The sequence below is a fragment of the Trachurus japonicus genome, chromosome 11, assembly GCF_045865225.1.
Source record: "Trachurus japonicus isolate A0001 chromosome 11, Traja_1.0".
Lineage (NCBI taxonomy): Eukaryota > Metazoa > Chordata > Actinopteri > Carangiformes > Carangidae > Trachurus > Trachurus japonicus.
This window is the reverse complement of record NC_140917.1, coordinates 27,719,692-27,737,202: the sequence shown is the minus strand read 5'-3', so window position 1 is coordinate 27,737,202 and position 17,511 is coordinate 27,719,692. Positions and strand designations below refer to the sequence as shown.

The following is a 17,511-nucleotide window of genomic DNA, read 5'->3' as shown; positions in this document are numbered from 1 at the left end:
AACTACAAAGTCTGATATTAAAAAATGTTTCATTTCAAATGGTAGGCTATATGCTAAAACAATATCCTACATACTGTTTTATATTAGCCTACCTGATATCAACAATACCATACCACATACATTTTCCATAACCATACAATTTTGAATTCACTAAAATCTATTTCTTACATATAGATAGGCTAATTGAAAAATTTAAAGTTAATTTAGTATCATATTGCTTCAAATAGGCTATAACCAAATAAATGCAATAACTACTGTGTATAGCTTTATTAGGGACTGCCTTAACTCTGTTCAATGGATAAGAGCAGGGAAACAACATGTGAACGTAATGATAAACATGAAAGTCTGCAGCACTCCGTGATTTGCATAATATGCCGCTTGATGTTTCTTTGGTGTCTATTAAGATTTAACTTTGATTTGTCGGTGTTTGATGTCATCAGTCAGGTCAGATCCCAACAGGTAGGCAGGTCGTGACGTAGGCCGCCACTAGCCAGCCCTCCCCCACCCCATCTCCACCCCCACCGTCCCGCCTGCCTCCCAGCTGGGTCCGCCGCTGTCCTGTCTGTCTGTCCGCCCGGTGTCTGCTCCGCCGCTCGGCGCTCTGCCCCGCTCCCACCCCGGACCTGAAGCCTCTGCCTCCTCGTTCACCGCCCCGGCTCCCCGGACCCCCCCTCTCCCTGCTCCTGCCCTCTCCACCCGGTGAATGCACCAGCGCCGAAAACATGACGGGCATCGCCGCAGCTTCATTTTTCTCCAATTCCTGCAGGTTCGGGGGCTGCGGTCTCCAGTTTGAGTCCCTCGCCGAGCTCATCGTCCACATCGAGGACAATCACATCGGTGAGTCGGGCCAGAGGGGGAGACGGAGCTAGGCGGCTAGCCGCTGTTAGCTCGCGTGTAGCTAGTTAGCCCGGCGCAGAGCGGCTCGGGTTGGGCTGTTACATTCCGCTATTCCTGCTGCCGCTGCCGCTGCTCGCTGCCCCGTCGTCGGCGTGGGAGGCACCGAGCCCCGCGGGACTTTATTTCTCCTGAAAAACACTGCGTTTCTGTGGGGGGGGAAAGTGGTCGCCCTTTTAGCTTTATCTCACGGTGGCGGTGTTAATTACCTCTGCAGCGGTAACTCGACTACGAGGGCCGCGGAGGTCTCATAGGTGTAACTAGCATCCCGACCAGGCAGGCAGCGGTTTACCAGCTAGCAGCTGCAGAGGCGCAGGACTGTGTTGACGTCCCCGGGCCTGATGCGGTGCAGCCGGACGGGCTTGTGTATTGAGCTGCCCCCTCCCCTCAAAAAGTCTGTCGCGTTTGTCACCTCAGGTGTTGTCAATGTGTCGAGGCATCACTCTTTTTTGTCAATGCTTTCCGATTATGTTGGTGTCATTCAATTACCATTGACACTGTGTCAGATTAAACCAGGCTGCAGCAGACATGCAGAGCATTAGGTGATTTGATTTTCTTCCACATGCACGAGCTTCAACTTGTTGCTTATTAGATTTGTATCTATGAGGAAACCCTGTGATCACCTGGTGCAGTCACTGTCCACCATTTGACACTGCAAGATCATCAACACAGTAGTTGGGGACATGAACTTAATGCAAATGATTTATTGCATACCATCAATACAGCTTTACAAGCTTTACAAGCTTCTTATTTATCTATCCATTGCTGTTGATAGTTTAATTAGTAGACTATTAACTGCTCATTTACAAGCATCACTGAATGTGACGTATAATGTGGCATATCAAGAAAAAAGTAACTTGTAATAATGTTATAGTCAGCAAATATAGCTGCTTAGAAAAGGGATTAGTAAATATGATTATACATATGATATACTTAGAAAAATTATTACTAGTGTGTATGCCTCCCTCATTAACATTAAGTTATTAATGAGGGAGTGATCCTGTATATTGCTTCAATATGCCATTATAAAACCATTCACAGAGTCTAATTAGTAACCTATGTTGTTGAATATAATATAGCACTCAGCTGAAATACCCACAAACATGTAAAAGTCAATAGTAGAAAGGTTAACTATCTGATTATGAGTTGAAAACCGCCAGATTACTCAAAAATCTGTAACAAAGTTGATCTGGGCTAATCATTATTTGTGGTGTGTATCCATCATCAGGGGGCTGTTTAAAGGGGGTGAAGCAGCGGGGCGAGGAAGGGGGGGTAAAATGGATGCTTCATTGAGCCCGTCTCCATGGCAACTGGCAGTCTCTGAAGGGGTTGGGGGCAGTATATTGGCTGAGCGATTGCACACCTGCTGTCTCACTAACAAAGAGCAGCGAGCCAGCTGTGGTGAGGACACCCAGCGTGTGATGTCACATCACATGTGGGACGGGACTGATGTGCTGATGTTTTTTTTTTTTAAAGAGAAGAGAAGTTTTGTGATACTGTGTTTGTAGGGGAAAGTGGAGCTGGGTGGGTGGTGTTGTGGACCGTGCTGCTTCATGCTACCATATGCTCCAGGGATCTCTTCCACATTACTTTAAAGGGGAACTATGCAAGTCCGTTCGCTTCTCCGCTGTTTTGCTAACCCTCCTCACGGCCATGTGCATTTGTTTTCAACTAAGCTGGAGAGAAAACAATCAATGGAGCAGTAGATAATGTTATTTATCATACATGTGTTACAATGTGTATATTTGTGTAGTCTTATCCATTATAAACAATAGTTTGCAGGGCCTTTTTGTGTCGCAGTGCCACAGAGACGTTGGTTTTCGACCATGGTGGAAGGCAGAGCTCAACCATCACAATTACTCCAAAGCTGTTTAGTTAAGGTACAAATGTAGCATAGTTAACCTAAAAATCTTGCATAGTTCCTCTTTAAAGAAGGAGAGTCTGCCATTTTATTTAGTTATTAGTTCATTCTTTATCCTACAAACACTGATAAACACCTATAGACCCCAGTTTGTTTCCATAACTCACCAGTAAACTCATTTTAAAGGATGTAAACCGAGAGAGAGGCGAGGATACACATTGTTTTCACAGCCACACAACCCCAACAGCACATCCGCTGATATATGCTCCCATCTGGCTCTTAGCTTGACCTTTGACCCCAACCGTCGGTTCAGCAGTGTGGCGGTTTACCCGTCGCAGCGCTCGAATTAATGAGTTGCCCCTCCTGCTATAGCTTTATACTGCGTCTGGTCGTCGTCGGTGTCAAGATCACACACGGCCTAATCAATACCGCTCGCAGATCAGTTACCACGGGGATAAGTGTGACAGATGGAGGGGATTGAGGTGGTAGTGTGGAGAGTCGGGGAGAGAGAGGGGTAGCGGCGTTTAGCTCGGAGTCTCCTCTTTGGTTTTTAAAGTGGTGCGATGAGGTGTGATCAATAATCAATCAAAAGATAAGCTAATCCTCCCAGCACCTTCACATGAGGTGTCTGATAAGATGCTTGAGGATTCGATGATAACACGTCTTCTTGATTTGTGGCCTCGTCCTGCAGGAAGCGAACAGATGACCATAAATCAGATAATCTGGAGGTGATAACAGGCTTTCTGATGGCAGACATAAATAGCAGTAAAAAGTGAGTCAGTGGGTCTGAGGTCAGGGTGTAGATATCAGTGTGGGTCTGTGCTGGAAACACTTGGTCAATACCATAGACTGTGCTGCCCTCTTCTGGCAGGACATCCAATGTGCCGAAGAGTGGGGAGAAAAAAAAAAAAAGAGCCAGATTTTGGCTCAGACTTTAGGGGTCGTGTCTCACTTATCTCACCTTGGTACTTATTTGAACCCATTCCCTGCAGCGATTGGACAAGATTATCCCGTCGTTGTACTTTCCATGGGAAAACGGGGGTAATGTCTGTGTAGGTCCTCGGTGCTGACATCATCCCAGACGGAAGGATAGCAACTGCCCCAGATAACACACCCATCCCGCACTGGTTAGGTCACCGCTGAAGGCAAAAAAGGAAGTGGGTTAGGTGAACGGTGTTTTGGTTGTTGTCGAAGGCTTTGTGCCGTGTGTGACTCTAGGTAAGGTCTGAGGAATGCGATGATGTCAGCCTTGTTTGCCTGCGTGCGCCACAGCCGTGTGTTGTGTTCTCACCTGCGCAAGCACATACCTGCCTCTTACCTCAACAAAGTGGTGCATGGAGGGCGGGGGAGGGAGGGGGGGGGGTAGATGGAGATTACAAGTGAAGTGGAGAATAGGTTTGAAAGAGAAGTTTGAGAAAGGGGGAAAACTATGGGGGCGAGAAAAGGGAATTCCCAAACTTCTCAGATTTGCTTGGCCAGAATTTGCAGTTTTTTTGTTTTTTGTTTTTTTTTTTCATCTGGATTCGATTTTGCAGCTGGAATCTGAGCTGTGACTTGAGTCGAGCCAGTATTGTGTCGTAATAATGTGTAACAATACAGGGTCTGCCTCAGCATGCTGATAATGAACCTGCAGTAATTTTTTAAAGGCGTAATCATTCAGCCCACAGGGTTGGTTTGGCTGCAGCATTTTATCAGCTCTGGCTCAAAGAAAAGGCAAATTCAAACACAATATGGTGAGGAAGGTGTTAAGTATCTGACATTAACAGGGTGGAAAACCCCTCTCCAGCTGCTATTAGATTTTTTAATGAGGATATAAATGCATTACTAAGGAGGTATTAGGTGAATTACAAGAAATGGTCTTTGTGTGAGATTAGTCTCCTTGATGAGGCCAGTAGAGCACAAATTCATCATATTGTGACAATATGATGTTCAGAGATCAAACAATGAATCAGTGACTTAGTTGGCAGACAGAAAACTCATTTGGCAACAGTTTTAATAATGGATGACTTCATTAAAAAAAGAAGTTTTATCATATCATGTTTCAGCATCTCTTGGTGCTTTTGAGTTGGTCACACAGTAAGGCATTAGGAGACTTCACCTTGAATCATGGGAATATGTCATGAATTGATTATAGATAATGGAAAATAAGTATTAAGTTTTGATTTAATTTTAGTTATTTTATCTATTAAATATCTATCATTATTACCTTAACCCTCCTGTTGTCCTTCTGGGTCAAAATGACCCAATCTGTTCCCTCCCTCCCTCCATCCTTCTTTCCTTCCTTTCTCCCTTCCTTCTTCGCACAATCCTTTTTCCCTTCCTTCTTTCCTTCCTTCCTTCCCTTCGTCCTTACTTCTTCTTCCCTCCTCTTTTGATCCAATTCACCTGGTCTGTTCCCTCCCTCCATCTTTCTTTCCTTCTTTCCATAATCCTTTTCCCCTCCCTCCCTCCCTCCCTTCCTCCCTCCCTTCCCTTCTTCCTTACTTCTTCCTTACTTTTTGACCCAATTGACCTAATCTGTTCCCTCCCTCCATCTATCTTTCCTTCCTTTTTCCCTTCCTCCTTTCCTCCTATTTTTCCCTTTGTCCTTCCTTCCTTCCCTTCATCCTTCCTTCCTTCCGTCCTTCTTTCCTTCCTTCTTTCCATCTTTCCCATGGTCCTGCCTGCCTTCCTTCTTTCCCTTTGTCCCTCCTTCCTTCTTTCCCTTTGTCCCTCCTTCCTTCCTTCCTTCCTTCCTTCCTTCCTTCCTTCCTTCCTTCCTTCCTTCCTTCCTTCCTTCCTTCTATCCCTCCATCCTTCCTTCCTTCCTTCCTTCCTTCCTTCCTTCCTTCCTTCCTTCCTTTCGTCCTTCCTTCCTTGACCCAGGAGGTCAACAGGAGGGTTAAGTCCAATATGATGTCATTACATTTTTTCATATAATCAGATCTACAGTGTAAAACACACACATAAACAAATGCTTGTCATCATGATACTGATTACAGCTTCATAACAGTGAATGCTCCAGATGTCAGCTGGCTTCTCATCCTGCTGCGTAGAGGTGTGACAGGGGAAGGGGCGTGTGTGTTTGTGCGTGTGAGAGACTGAGTGTGTTCACCATATTTTACTAAATGACCTGTCAGGGTGTAGCGGAGCAATTAGTGGACTGGCATCCTAAACTGGAAACTGCAGCCCTTCTATTTTCACACTACACACACACACACACACACACACACACACACACACACACACACTAACACGCAGTCACAGTCACACAGATCACCTTTCGGAAGTCACAGGGCCCGAGCGGCCAACCAACCAAGCCCTGGGAAGTGTAATTACAGAGAGGTTTTGCCTTTTCCTCCACCCATACCCCTCCCCTCCTCTCCTCCTCCTCCTCCTCTTCCTCCCTGCCCCTCCACCCCCTCATCTCCTCTCCCTCCATCCGGTTGCCTGCTGCTCTAGAAACACTTTAAAATTCTCTCTGTGGCTTAATTAGCAGCCTGAAAAACAAGCCATGCATTCTTGGCCTGGTTTCAACACATACACACACATACAGACACACACACACACACACACACACACACAGAGCCATACACATGCTCACATACAGTACATAGGGACACTTGTAGGCCCAGTGTGTTCAGCAGGGGGCAGCAGTGTGCCGCTGGTGAGAGATGGATGTGTGTGTTGAAATGCAGGGAGAGGCTGTTGATTGGTGCTTGCTTTTAATGGCACGGATGCTAATTAGGGAGATATTTATAGACCTCAGACCTGCAGCACACATGCACTGAAACGAGCCAACATGCTGAATGATAAATAACACACAAGCAGGAAGTAGTATGATATAAAGCCTTCACATGAAATCAGCAAAGGTCCAAATCCATGTGGTTTTCTATGTCTCTGTGCACTTGTGCGTGTGTGTGTGTGTGTGTGTGTGTGCAACATCAGCAGTGTGTTAGCTTCCTGTCCTGCTAGGTGAGCGGAAGTCATAAAACCAGTGAACATTAACTGCAGCTCTCTCTGTGCACCTGGCTTACCCCATTTCCACAACACCCTGCCCCCCTTCCTCTGTACACACACACACACACACACACACACACACACACACACACACACACACACACACACACACACACACACACACACACACACACACACACACACACAACTGAAAATCTTTGGGATGTGTATGTTCAGTCAGACAAAACTCAACACAATTCATCTATTCATTGAAGTCTAAACAACGCATTAACTGACCGCTGACTGAGTTTATTTTCACATTTACCTATACGCTGTTGCTCCTTTCCATAGAACATGCCAGATCTATTTCTACATTTTTATTTCTGGTGGTTGATTAATCAGTCGTTTACCAGCTCAAAACCAAAAGATACATTTGAGTTTAATTTTAATTTGGTGAAATGAGGAAAAGCAGAAAATTCTCACATTTGAGAAGGTAACACCATAAAACTTTTGTCCAATGAAAAACATTTTCCTTATTACCTAACTAATCATTCTGCCTCTCTGTGATGTTCTTGGCTGTACATTCATATTTAACGCTAATTTAACAGATAATAATAATAAAACTGCTACGAAAAGTGTTTTTCAGGACACTGTCATGTTCTGTGACTTTGTCTTGTCAATGCTGTAGGTCGAGGTGTGTGTGCACACGTGCATGCGTATGCAGAGAGAGCTCTGGTCTCTACATCTGAGCAGCAGGTAGGATTATTAAGGCTCAGCTATAAAAGACTGTCAAAGACCACCTCTGTGGACCACCTCAGATGTGTGTGTATGTGTGTGTCAGCGTGTGTTGATGGGTGCATGCCCCCGCTGTCTCACTTCCTTACCTAGCAGTTTTTAAACCTAAACTCAGATGCACAGGACTGTGGCGTGGAGCAGCAGCAGCAGCAGCAGCAGCAGCAGCAGCAGCAGCAGCAGCGGTGGTGGTGGTGGTGGTACTTGTGCATTTTTGTCCCGGGTTGTTTTCTTGTTTGCTGCTCTCCGTGGTGTTCCTCTGCACTGTGGGAAGTCTGCATTCTTTTTTAATTATGAGGTGTGAAAGCCTGAAAACCAAAGGGCTGAGAAGGCCAGCACGCAAACACACACACAGTGGGGATTAGTTGGAAGGAGCGTCCAGAGGAGTGTTGTTAATTGTTGCACAGAGATGATCCAGTTCTTGGATCTGAATTTTTTTTTTCTTTTTTTTAGGAATTTACATTTTTTTTGATTTATCCAAATATTTTTTCCTTTTTTTTATTTTTTATTAAGTGATGCCAATACAAGACAAGTGGAGAACAAGAAAAACATACAAAGACAAAACAAAACAAAACAAAAAAACAACTTATTGAAGGGTTAGAGAAGACAAAAAAAAATGCGTGGACATGTGCAAACAGTGCTGTACATATGGATATGCATTGATGTTATGGTGGAAGGTAGTAAACAAGACAGAGCATGAGCAAAGAGAGATAGATGGATGTGAGATGGGGAAGAAAAGAAAGTTAAAGTGCTGCTCTATGATGAGGGAAAGAGAAAAGAAAGAAGAAGAGAGAGAGTAGAGAGAAAAGTGGAGATGAGTTTGTAAAACATCTGCTTGCCATTACATCTGCCTACATACACACACACACAGACATGGACGTGCATGGCCATGGCACAAAAACGACTGGTTGTATTGGTTAGTATCCTGCTGCACGTTGGTTCCCCCCGTCCAACACTTGATGGCACCGCTACTTCACAGATGTGTCCAGCTGCTGTGTTTTCATGCACACTTGCTCCTGTTTTCCAGAGGTGGGGCTTTGAAGTTAACGCTGCTCCCCTCAGGCAGTGGAAGTGGCCTACTGTAGTGTTACTGACTTTGCAAGTCAACTGGAAAAAGCGTGAGTGAGCGAGCGAGCGCGCGCGTGCGTTTCAACTAATACAACCGCGTACATTCATCATCAAGTCGCTCTTTTTTTTCAGCCTCAGACGAATTTCCTCTCCACCGCAGTCAGACCTCGATTAAACAGACTCAGGTCACTTTAGGGGAAAGACATCGGTGCAAATAATGCGCTTCTTATTCTTCTTATGGCAGTGGTTAATCAATAATCAATCATATACCCACTAATCATGTGAACCACATTATGCTTTGTCATGTCTGTCACTGTCTTATATGTCCATGTCCTGTTTCCCTATGTTTGTCATTGCATGTCCTGCTTTTTAATGTCTGTTACTGTTTGTGCTTATGTCATAGCTATACATATTATCTGTACTATATGTAATCAGCTTTTAGGTAAATTGATATGTACTAGCTGTATTTTAATGCATTGCTTGCTTGTTTTTTTGGTTCTTATGTTGCCTGTAACATCTGGCCAGGTACAACGGATGAAAATTAGCCTTACTAGCTAACTCTGGCTCACTTGCAGTTTTTTTTTATTCTGTTGATCAGTGTTGCACTGCCCCTGTCAAATAAACCAATAAATTAAATTAAAAGTATTTAAAATGCATCTGAAGGCTGCCGTGTGGTACGGACTAATACAGAGAACGCAGTGTGGGAAACATCCAGTAATCTATCAGCCAGTCTGGCAGGAAGAATAGATGTATGAGTCAGATACATACTAAGAGTATTCACACAACTTTTTCCCTTCACAGAGAGCAGTGATTAATCTGAGTCTCCCTCTCCCTCTCCCCCTCTCCCCCCTCTCTCTCTCTGTCAGACACAGATCCGCGAGTTCTGGAGAAGCAGGAACAACAACAGCCCACTTATCTGGCCCTAAGCTACATAAACAGGTACACACATTCACCCACACACACACACACACACTTCATCAAAAACAGGTCCGTCCATAGAGGGCAGCATTGCTCCACTGCTGAAACACCCGTGAGTGTGTGTGAGCATGTGAATGTCCATGTGGCTTGCGGGGAACAGCTCCCAGTTCCTGATGTTACTTCCCATAGACAGAGCAGTGAGTCATCAACAGGCCGGCGCACAAAAACCACACAAGACAGTGGCTCCTCCTGACTCCCCGCGCTGCACAACGGCTCAGCCAGAGGCAGCGTTTCAGGATTACAGCCTGTGTGTGTGTGTGTGTGTGTGTGTGTGTGTGTGTGTGTGTGTTTTGTTGTGTGGTGGTGGTGGTGGTGTCGTCACGTCCCACTTAATGTCCCATTAAATCACTCCAAGATGCAACACTGGGAAAGATAACAGGAAAAAACATCAAGAGAGAAAGAGAGAGTGAGGTTTGTTTTCTGTGGTAATTGTTGAAGTGGCGGTTGTAAATGTCGTCTGTTTACTGTACAGAGTTGTGATGAGTTATATGGCAGGGGACAGTTGGTTCAGCAGCTCAGTTATGTTTTGGTAAAGCTCAGACCTCCCCCTCAAATCAACATATGCAGCCATAATTACACACAGGCAAAGGCTCCCATTATAGCAACAAATGACACTGCAGAAAGTAGGAAAACGCTGGCAAAAGCAGTGTGAAGAGAAAAAAAAAAGTTGGGCTTTATTAAGGTATAATCATACTTAATCACAACTTGGGTCATTATACTGTTTTACTCACTAAGTAATGGCTGACTTCATCTTAAAAAGAGATTAGGCAGGGCAGGAAAGGACAGGTTTAAGAGTCTATTTAGAAATGAAAACACAGGTAGTTGAATAGATTAGGGCTGCGCAGTTAATTGTACTATAATTGGAATTACAGATCGGCTATGTGTAATATCCAAATTGCAGGAGCTGCCTTTTTTATTTGATAATGGTAAATGTGCATTGATAGCACCACAAGCAATGGGATGCCCAAGAGATGGCCAGAGAAATCCCATCAACATATTTATATATATAAAACGTATGTATTACATATGGCAAATCACAAAATTAGTTAATATAATGGCAGCATGATTTCTTATTTTTATTTATATATTATTATTATTATTATTATATTTATATATACGTATATCATGCAGCCCTAGAATATATTATTACCCAAACAGTTTCATGACTTTTGGATTCAGTTTTGGGTCCTGTACTTCCCATAGCTGTGCAATCTGCATCTGTAATGATATTGTTCAAGCTTCTCAACAATTACTGTCAGTACAAGATAGATAGAAAAATAGACAGATAGATAAATAAAGATCAGTTCATAAAATTAGTGCATAGAGAAGAGAAGGATAATTAAGAATAAAAGAAATTCAAGGTAATAAATAATAAAAACAGTACAGTGTTTGATCGAAAGGATGGACAAAACTGGAAAATAAATACGTAGACTCAAGTTGATTGATAGATAAACTGTGTAACACTACCACACCTGTGTGTCGTCAGGTTCATGACGGATGCGGCGCGCCGGGAGCAGGAGACCATGAAGAAGAAGGCCACGCCCAAACTGTCCCTGTCCATCACGGGCGGCGTGTCCAGGAACAGCACGGCCACGCCTCCTCGCCACACCAGCGGTAACCTGACGCCTCCCGTCACGCCCCCCATCACCCCTTCCTCCTCCTTCCGCAGCAGCACACCCACAGGTACGACAGGTGTGTGTGCGCGCGTGCGTGTGTGTGTGCCGACATGTGCGTTCGAGAGGATGAAAGATGGATTACCTGTAGGTGCTGAGTGAGATGACAGTGTTGAAACTAATACAAATGAACCCTGCTGGCAGTAACAGAAACAGCTTAGAGTCACGCTTACGGTTATCCATCACTCTCCTCCGACAGTAGCCGATGAACAATCGAAGGAGTTTGTCACCTGAATGGAATGCAGCTGATTTCATACCTGGTCACTGAGCTGGAAAATTCAAAACATAACTTCAGTGTCGAAGCAATAGGTAGTGCTGCAATCTGGTGCTTGTAAAAAATCAGGTGCTCATCAAGACTAAAAAAGGAGCTGGCTGAAGCCAAAAAGGCTGAGGCACCGAATGTAACGTAATAAAAATCCTTTATTTGACAGGGATGGACCAACGCGTTTCGACACTTACATTGTCTTCTTCAGAATAATGAAGCGCAGGTGTCCCTATTTAAAGAGTCCCACGTGATCATGTGATCATGTGATCACAAGACACCGCACAACATGGCAAACAAACCAAAAAAGAAAAAGAAGAAAAAGGACAATAGTGAAAAATATGATAAAATTTACACATTACATGACAGAAAACCTTTACATAACAAAAACCTATGGTGTTTTAAAAATGAAAAATCATGAATTTGGGAGGTGTTGTTATGAAATAGTTCTAATATTTAAATACAAAAGAAATTGTTTGTTTCTTTTGCCTTTTTGGCTTCAGCCAGCTCCCTTTTTTCTTTTTTTTTCTTTTTTCTTTTTACATAACTTCAGCGTATTTGCCAAGAGAGCACGAGCCAGCTCACCTTTTTATTCCGCAACCTGTAAATAGAAAACCACAAATTATTCACTTTTAACCATAAAAAAGAGGTTTTGTAAACGGCTGGAAACGTCTCGTGCCAGAGTTTCCACACATTTATGAAATCATGAGGAAAAATCTTCTTCTTCCAGAGTGGAAAGAGAGGAAGAGGCTGAAACTTCCCAACTGTCTCCTGCTCAATGGGTGTGTGTGTGTGTGTGTTGTGTTGTTTTGTGTGTTAGATTAGGTGGCTCCTGCAGTGAGCAGGCCAGTCAACACTCTGCTAATTACATAGCAGCTGTCACGCTGTGTGTTCGCATGGGGCCGTGTGTTGCACAGCCCAGAAGCAGATGTCCAATTCCAGCCCAAATGGTTCCAAACGTAGTGTTAGGTCTGGGCTTATACACCAGGATGGCTACACACACACACACACACACACACACACACACACACACACACACACACATACACACCCGCTTTCAACATGTGCCAGGGTGCCATCCATTTCCTCATGCTGAGGTGCAGCATTTCCTGTGAGATGGTGGGGGGTCAGTAGGCCTTTATGTGTGTTTGTGTGCATGTGTGTATTTGTGTGTGTGTGTTTGAACATTTCAGTGATGTGTCATGTGTGTGTGTGTGTGTGTGCATGTGAGTGGAAAATGTTCTGCACTTAGCAAAGCACTTTTTCCAGGCTAAGCAATGGGGATCACTCCCACTTAATGATCTCTTTCTCAGTGCCAATCCCAGTGTTTTGACTCACAGGCACACACACACACACACACACACAGAAGCAGATAAACACACATGCAAACCACTGCTGTTTTGTTTGAGCTGTGCTTTCATTTGCATGCCGGCTGCTAATCCATCAAAGTAGGAGCAGGATACAGGGAAATGTATTAATAAACAGTCACATATCATTTCCGTTTTGGTTTAAGTCCCAGGGGCATTAGTCCCTTGTGGGTAAATAGTTGATCCATATATCATCTGGGGGATGACTAGATAGTTTTGTTCCGCTTCCTCCATTGTGTCTCCAGGCAGTGAGTATGATGAGGAGGAGGTAGACTACGAGGAGTCGGACAGCGACGAGTCGTGGACCACAGAAAGCGCCATCAGCTCCGAGTCGATCCTCAGCTCCATGTGCATGAACGGGGGAGAGGAGAAGCCTTTCGCCTGCCCCGTGCCCGGCTGTAAGAAGAGATACAAGGTAAGGGCTCCACCAGAGGACAGAGGGGGCGGGGGGGGCAGCCACAGACACAGCCACAGCCACAGGACACACTGGAGCTTTTGTCCAAGTATCACATGTCCCGACATAATGCTTGGAAAAGCATTATAAATCCAGAATGATGATTGGAAGCAGTGATAAATATATCACAGCAGATTTGTTTTGGTTGGATTTATTTACAGCGGCTCACAAAAACCTCTTTCAGCTTGTCATTCCTGCTCTTTAACTAATGGACAGTGTGGGAATGTAACCCCTTAATGCTCTTTCCAAAACTAATGACGGTGACGTTGGTTGATCTGAACGGGTCCTCATATGTCCCCTAACCTGCCTCCACCACCGTGTCTCTCTCTCAGGGACTGAGGTTGTAAAAACTTTGACACAACAACAAGAGTCTCTGATGGCAGCAGCAGCTTCGGGACCCCGTACTTTAGGCACAGATCATAAATGCCAACCTCATGGTGGCGCCAGAGGAAAAGTCAGGCTATCGGGAGGACGTCAGTGGGACACAGTGTCCTGGAACAACACACAATGTGGAATATTTTGTGGCAATTAATAGATTAGATTTTGATATTTTGAGATATTTCACTCTGGATTGAAGTGGTGGAATTAACTACATTCTAAAAAAAAAAAAAAAAGGATGAGAGAGGTTTTTGTGTTAACTCAGACAGAATGCTTATAAATGCAATGTCTATACAAAAACAAACAAAAAAATTATACCGTACTCTTGTAATTTATTGTTTAAAAAAAAAACTAAAGTCAACAGAAAGTTCTCCACACCGCAGCGATAATTTCTCTTATGCATTCATGAAGTGGGGAGCTCTTGTTAAGAAAATATGCGAGTGGGAATATCCCGAACTTAATTGCAGGACTGGGATTTCGTGTCTGTCCCACTTTTTGTATCTGCATTAAACCATTAAACCACTTGGAGACAGCGCCGTGGGCTTTGACATGATGGAACAGAATGCGAGTCGGTCTCTAGGAGCAACAGAGCCGTATCTAAGAACAAACTGTGGATTTTGCACGAGGTTAATGGTCTGACCTAATGGGCATAATGAAGGACTGGATGACGCCACTCTCAAAATTAAATCATGGGTTGATCTTGTTTGGATTCTGCAAGTATCATTTATTATATTAATTTGTTAGCCAAGTAAAGAAACCTCACTGTCAAACAGTTCTATACGACTTGTATGGTGCTGCAACCATCACCAGGCTGCGTCCATGTTCAGTACTGCATGTTAAATAGAGGGTTTGACATTTAAATAGAAAGTCAGGGTTCCCACATGTCCTGGAAAACCTGGAAAATAGTTGAGCAATTATCCAGTCATGGAAAACACATGGAAATTGAGAAAAAGGGTAAAATGTCCTGGAAAAGCTTGAGTTGTCCTGGAAAATGATTTATCACATGGTGACATCAGCTACCAGAGCTCTATTTGACTTCTTCAGACCCCACTAAGGATTTTTTTTTTCCAAAGATGTGCCCAGCGAGAAAAGAGAGCTGTTTTAGGTGTGGTTTAAAAACAAAAACAACATGTTTTTGCGTTGTTCTATGATAAATTTGTCTTAATTTCTGAGCATGTAAGATATTATTTCATAGATAAGTTAGAGCCATAGACTGCACATCTTTAAATCAAACTTCTGGGGGTGAGAGAAATTAAATACATAGAAACAAAGTGGTTGAATGTACAAAATAAAGTACAACTGTCAAACTACCACTTCTCCAAAGCATGAATGGGACGGGGCGATGTGTAAGGCCTAATAGCATGTCTGTCAGACTGTAGCAGCTGAAAATGTCCTGGAAAAGTCTTGGAAAATGATTACAAGAAAAGAGTGGGAACCCTGAATACTGCATGTTAAATAGAGGGTTTGACATTTAAATAGAAAGTGGTATCTAAGCCTTTGTAACGCCGTCTCTCCTCTGCCTCCTCTCAACAGAATGTGAATGGCATCAAGTACCACGCCAAGAACGGCCACCGCACACAGATCCGTGTGAGGAAACCGTTCAAGTGTCGCTGTGGCAAGAGCTACAAAACCTCGCAGGGCCTGAGACACCACACCATCAACTTCCACCCGCCCGTCTCCACCGAGATCCTGCGCAAGATCCAAGGCTAGAGCCTGTCGTCATCACACCAGTCAACGACCCCAAACATAGCCCTGTTCTATCCTGACTTTCCTCACCCCACCCTTTTATACCCATCCCATACACTAAAGGATCAAGTGCATGCTTTAAGTTGTTTTTATTACTTTTTTTTTTTTTCATCTTTTTTTTTGTTTGTTTGCATTACATTATTTTTTCTATCCACGTTATATCACTTGTATTTTTGGAAAAGAAATGTATCTTTGTAGTATTTTTATTGTACATTTGCACATTCGTATATGCTATCACGTTATTCTTTTTCTATTGTTTGACTTACATAAGGTGCTAACTGTAAAAAACAACAGAAAGAAAAGACAAAAAAACAAACGAAAAAAGAAAGGAGAAAGTTAACCAGGAAGTGCAACCAAGCCCTGCCCCCCCCCCCCCTTTCTGTCCCAGCTCATCGTTGTGTGGGATGAGGTTGATTTTGGCGCTGATCTGGGCTCAGTCGTTCCTACACTCCCTCTCCGTGAGACGCAGAGTTTGCTGAGCTCAGACCCGTGCCTTCGCAGCAACTTCTGGGGGTCCAAGTGCGAGAGTTAAGTTATACTTTAAATAGATATATTGATATATAAACAATAGACAGATATGTATGTGTATATAAAAAATATATAAGTATTCATGAGCATATACATAAATAGTTACACTTTATTTTCAAGCTTTATTTTATATTTGTCAGTGTTTTAGATAGTGTTTTTTTTTTATTTCTATGTATCAGTAAGTGTTCCTTTCATTCCTTATTTGCTGCGATGGCCAGTTTTGTCACCTCAGAGGGTCAAAGGTCAAACAGCTGGCTGACTTCACGTTTCCTCTCACACATCCTAGAGATTAGGAGCTAATATGCCTTTCAGTATGACACACTCTGAATGCGATGTTTCACTGTTGATCAGGAAGAGAGCGTATTCATACAAGGGCCAGGCCAATAATAATAATAATAATAATGATCCACACCTTAAATATTTCACCCCCACCCCCACACAGAGCCATCCATGTCCGTCATATCTCCAGTGTTTCTTCGTTCAGAGTGCCAGAGCTGTGATCCAGAGGCTTAGCCGCCAAAAAGCAGGTTAAGCATCATAATGTATTCAAGTTGCCAATATCTTTGTTGTTGGGTTTTTTTTTTTTTTTTGGTTTTTCCATGATCGTTGCCAACAGCTCTCCACTGCCAAACATTGACCATACCATGTGCCTGATGAGGGGGGGAGGTGGGAGGGTGGGGAGGGGAGGGGGGATTTCGGGAGGGAGTTGTAACAGTTTCAACCAGGAGGTCGCCAAACCGTGTGGCAATGGGTTTTAGCCTCCAAAAAAAAAAAAAAAAGTGCGGATGGGTGGATGTACGTCAGCAGAATGTCTCCGCATGCTTTGTTGTGTTGTAACGCGAGAGAACGGCGCGTGGAAGGCAAAGGGTGGATTTGTATTTGAAAGAGATTACCACCTACAACCTGTCATTTGTGTGTGTTGTAGACGACAACATTCCAGTTCATTGTATGCATGGATGTGTGTGATGTGTGTACGAACGGCTGTATGTGTGTATGTATGTGTGTTTTCTCAGCAGTATCCAAGTCATCAGCCCGTAGTTCCTGTTAGTTACTGTGTTTTCAGTGTGTTTCAGTGCCAGGCCGCTGGTTGGACTCCTGTGGAGCGGGACGGTTGGCTCGCTGGCTGGCCGGCTGGTAGCGTTGCGTTGCGTTATGTGGTGTTTTTTGCCCCCCTGACTGGGATTTCATCATTCATTGCCTCTAGAAAAACAAGAGTGGTGCAGTGCCGCGCCGCACCGCCGCGTGCCAAGACACATGACATCATATCCCTCTTCTGTGCACAAAGTTGTGAGCTCAGAGCACGAGCCTCCTCTCTTCTCTTCTCTTCTTTTCATTGCGATGGGTACCGTGACCTCTTGACACGCACACACACCCCTTCCCTGTTCTCCAAGCTGCTGTTGCCATGGAAACCACCTGGGTTAAAATGGCAAAATGGACCTTCTTGTTTTTTTTTGTTCTCTTTTTTTGAAATGCTTCATTTTTCACCTTGTCAGCAGGTACCACAAAATGTCATTAAAGAAACAGTTGGTCCATTAAATGATTTTTAGCCCCATTCATTTACAATAATCACC

The 17,511-nt window shown here is 43.9% G+C and overlaps 1 protein-coding gene across 1 annotated transcript; it reads left to right on the top strand.

Annotated features, from left to right (window-relative positions):
* Positions 1 to 508: 508 nt before the first annotated feature.
* On the top strand, positions 509 to 15,747 carry jazf1a (JAZF zinc finger 1a). The gene is made up of 5 exons (XM_085792164.1): positions 509 to 837; positions 9,421 to 9,493; positions 11,019 to 11,215; positions 13,080 to 13,249; positions 15,200 to 15,747. The coding sequence occupies exons 1-5, from the start codon at positions 723 to 725 to the stop codon at positions 15,374 to 15,376; spliced, it is 732 nt and encodes a 243-aa protein (XP_085648290.1). The 5' UTR covers positions 509 to 722; the 3' UTR covers positions 15,377 to 15,747.
* Positions 15,748 to 17,511: the final 1,764 nt, after the last annotated feature.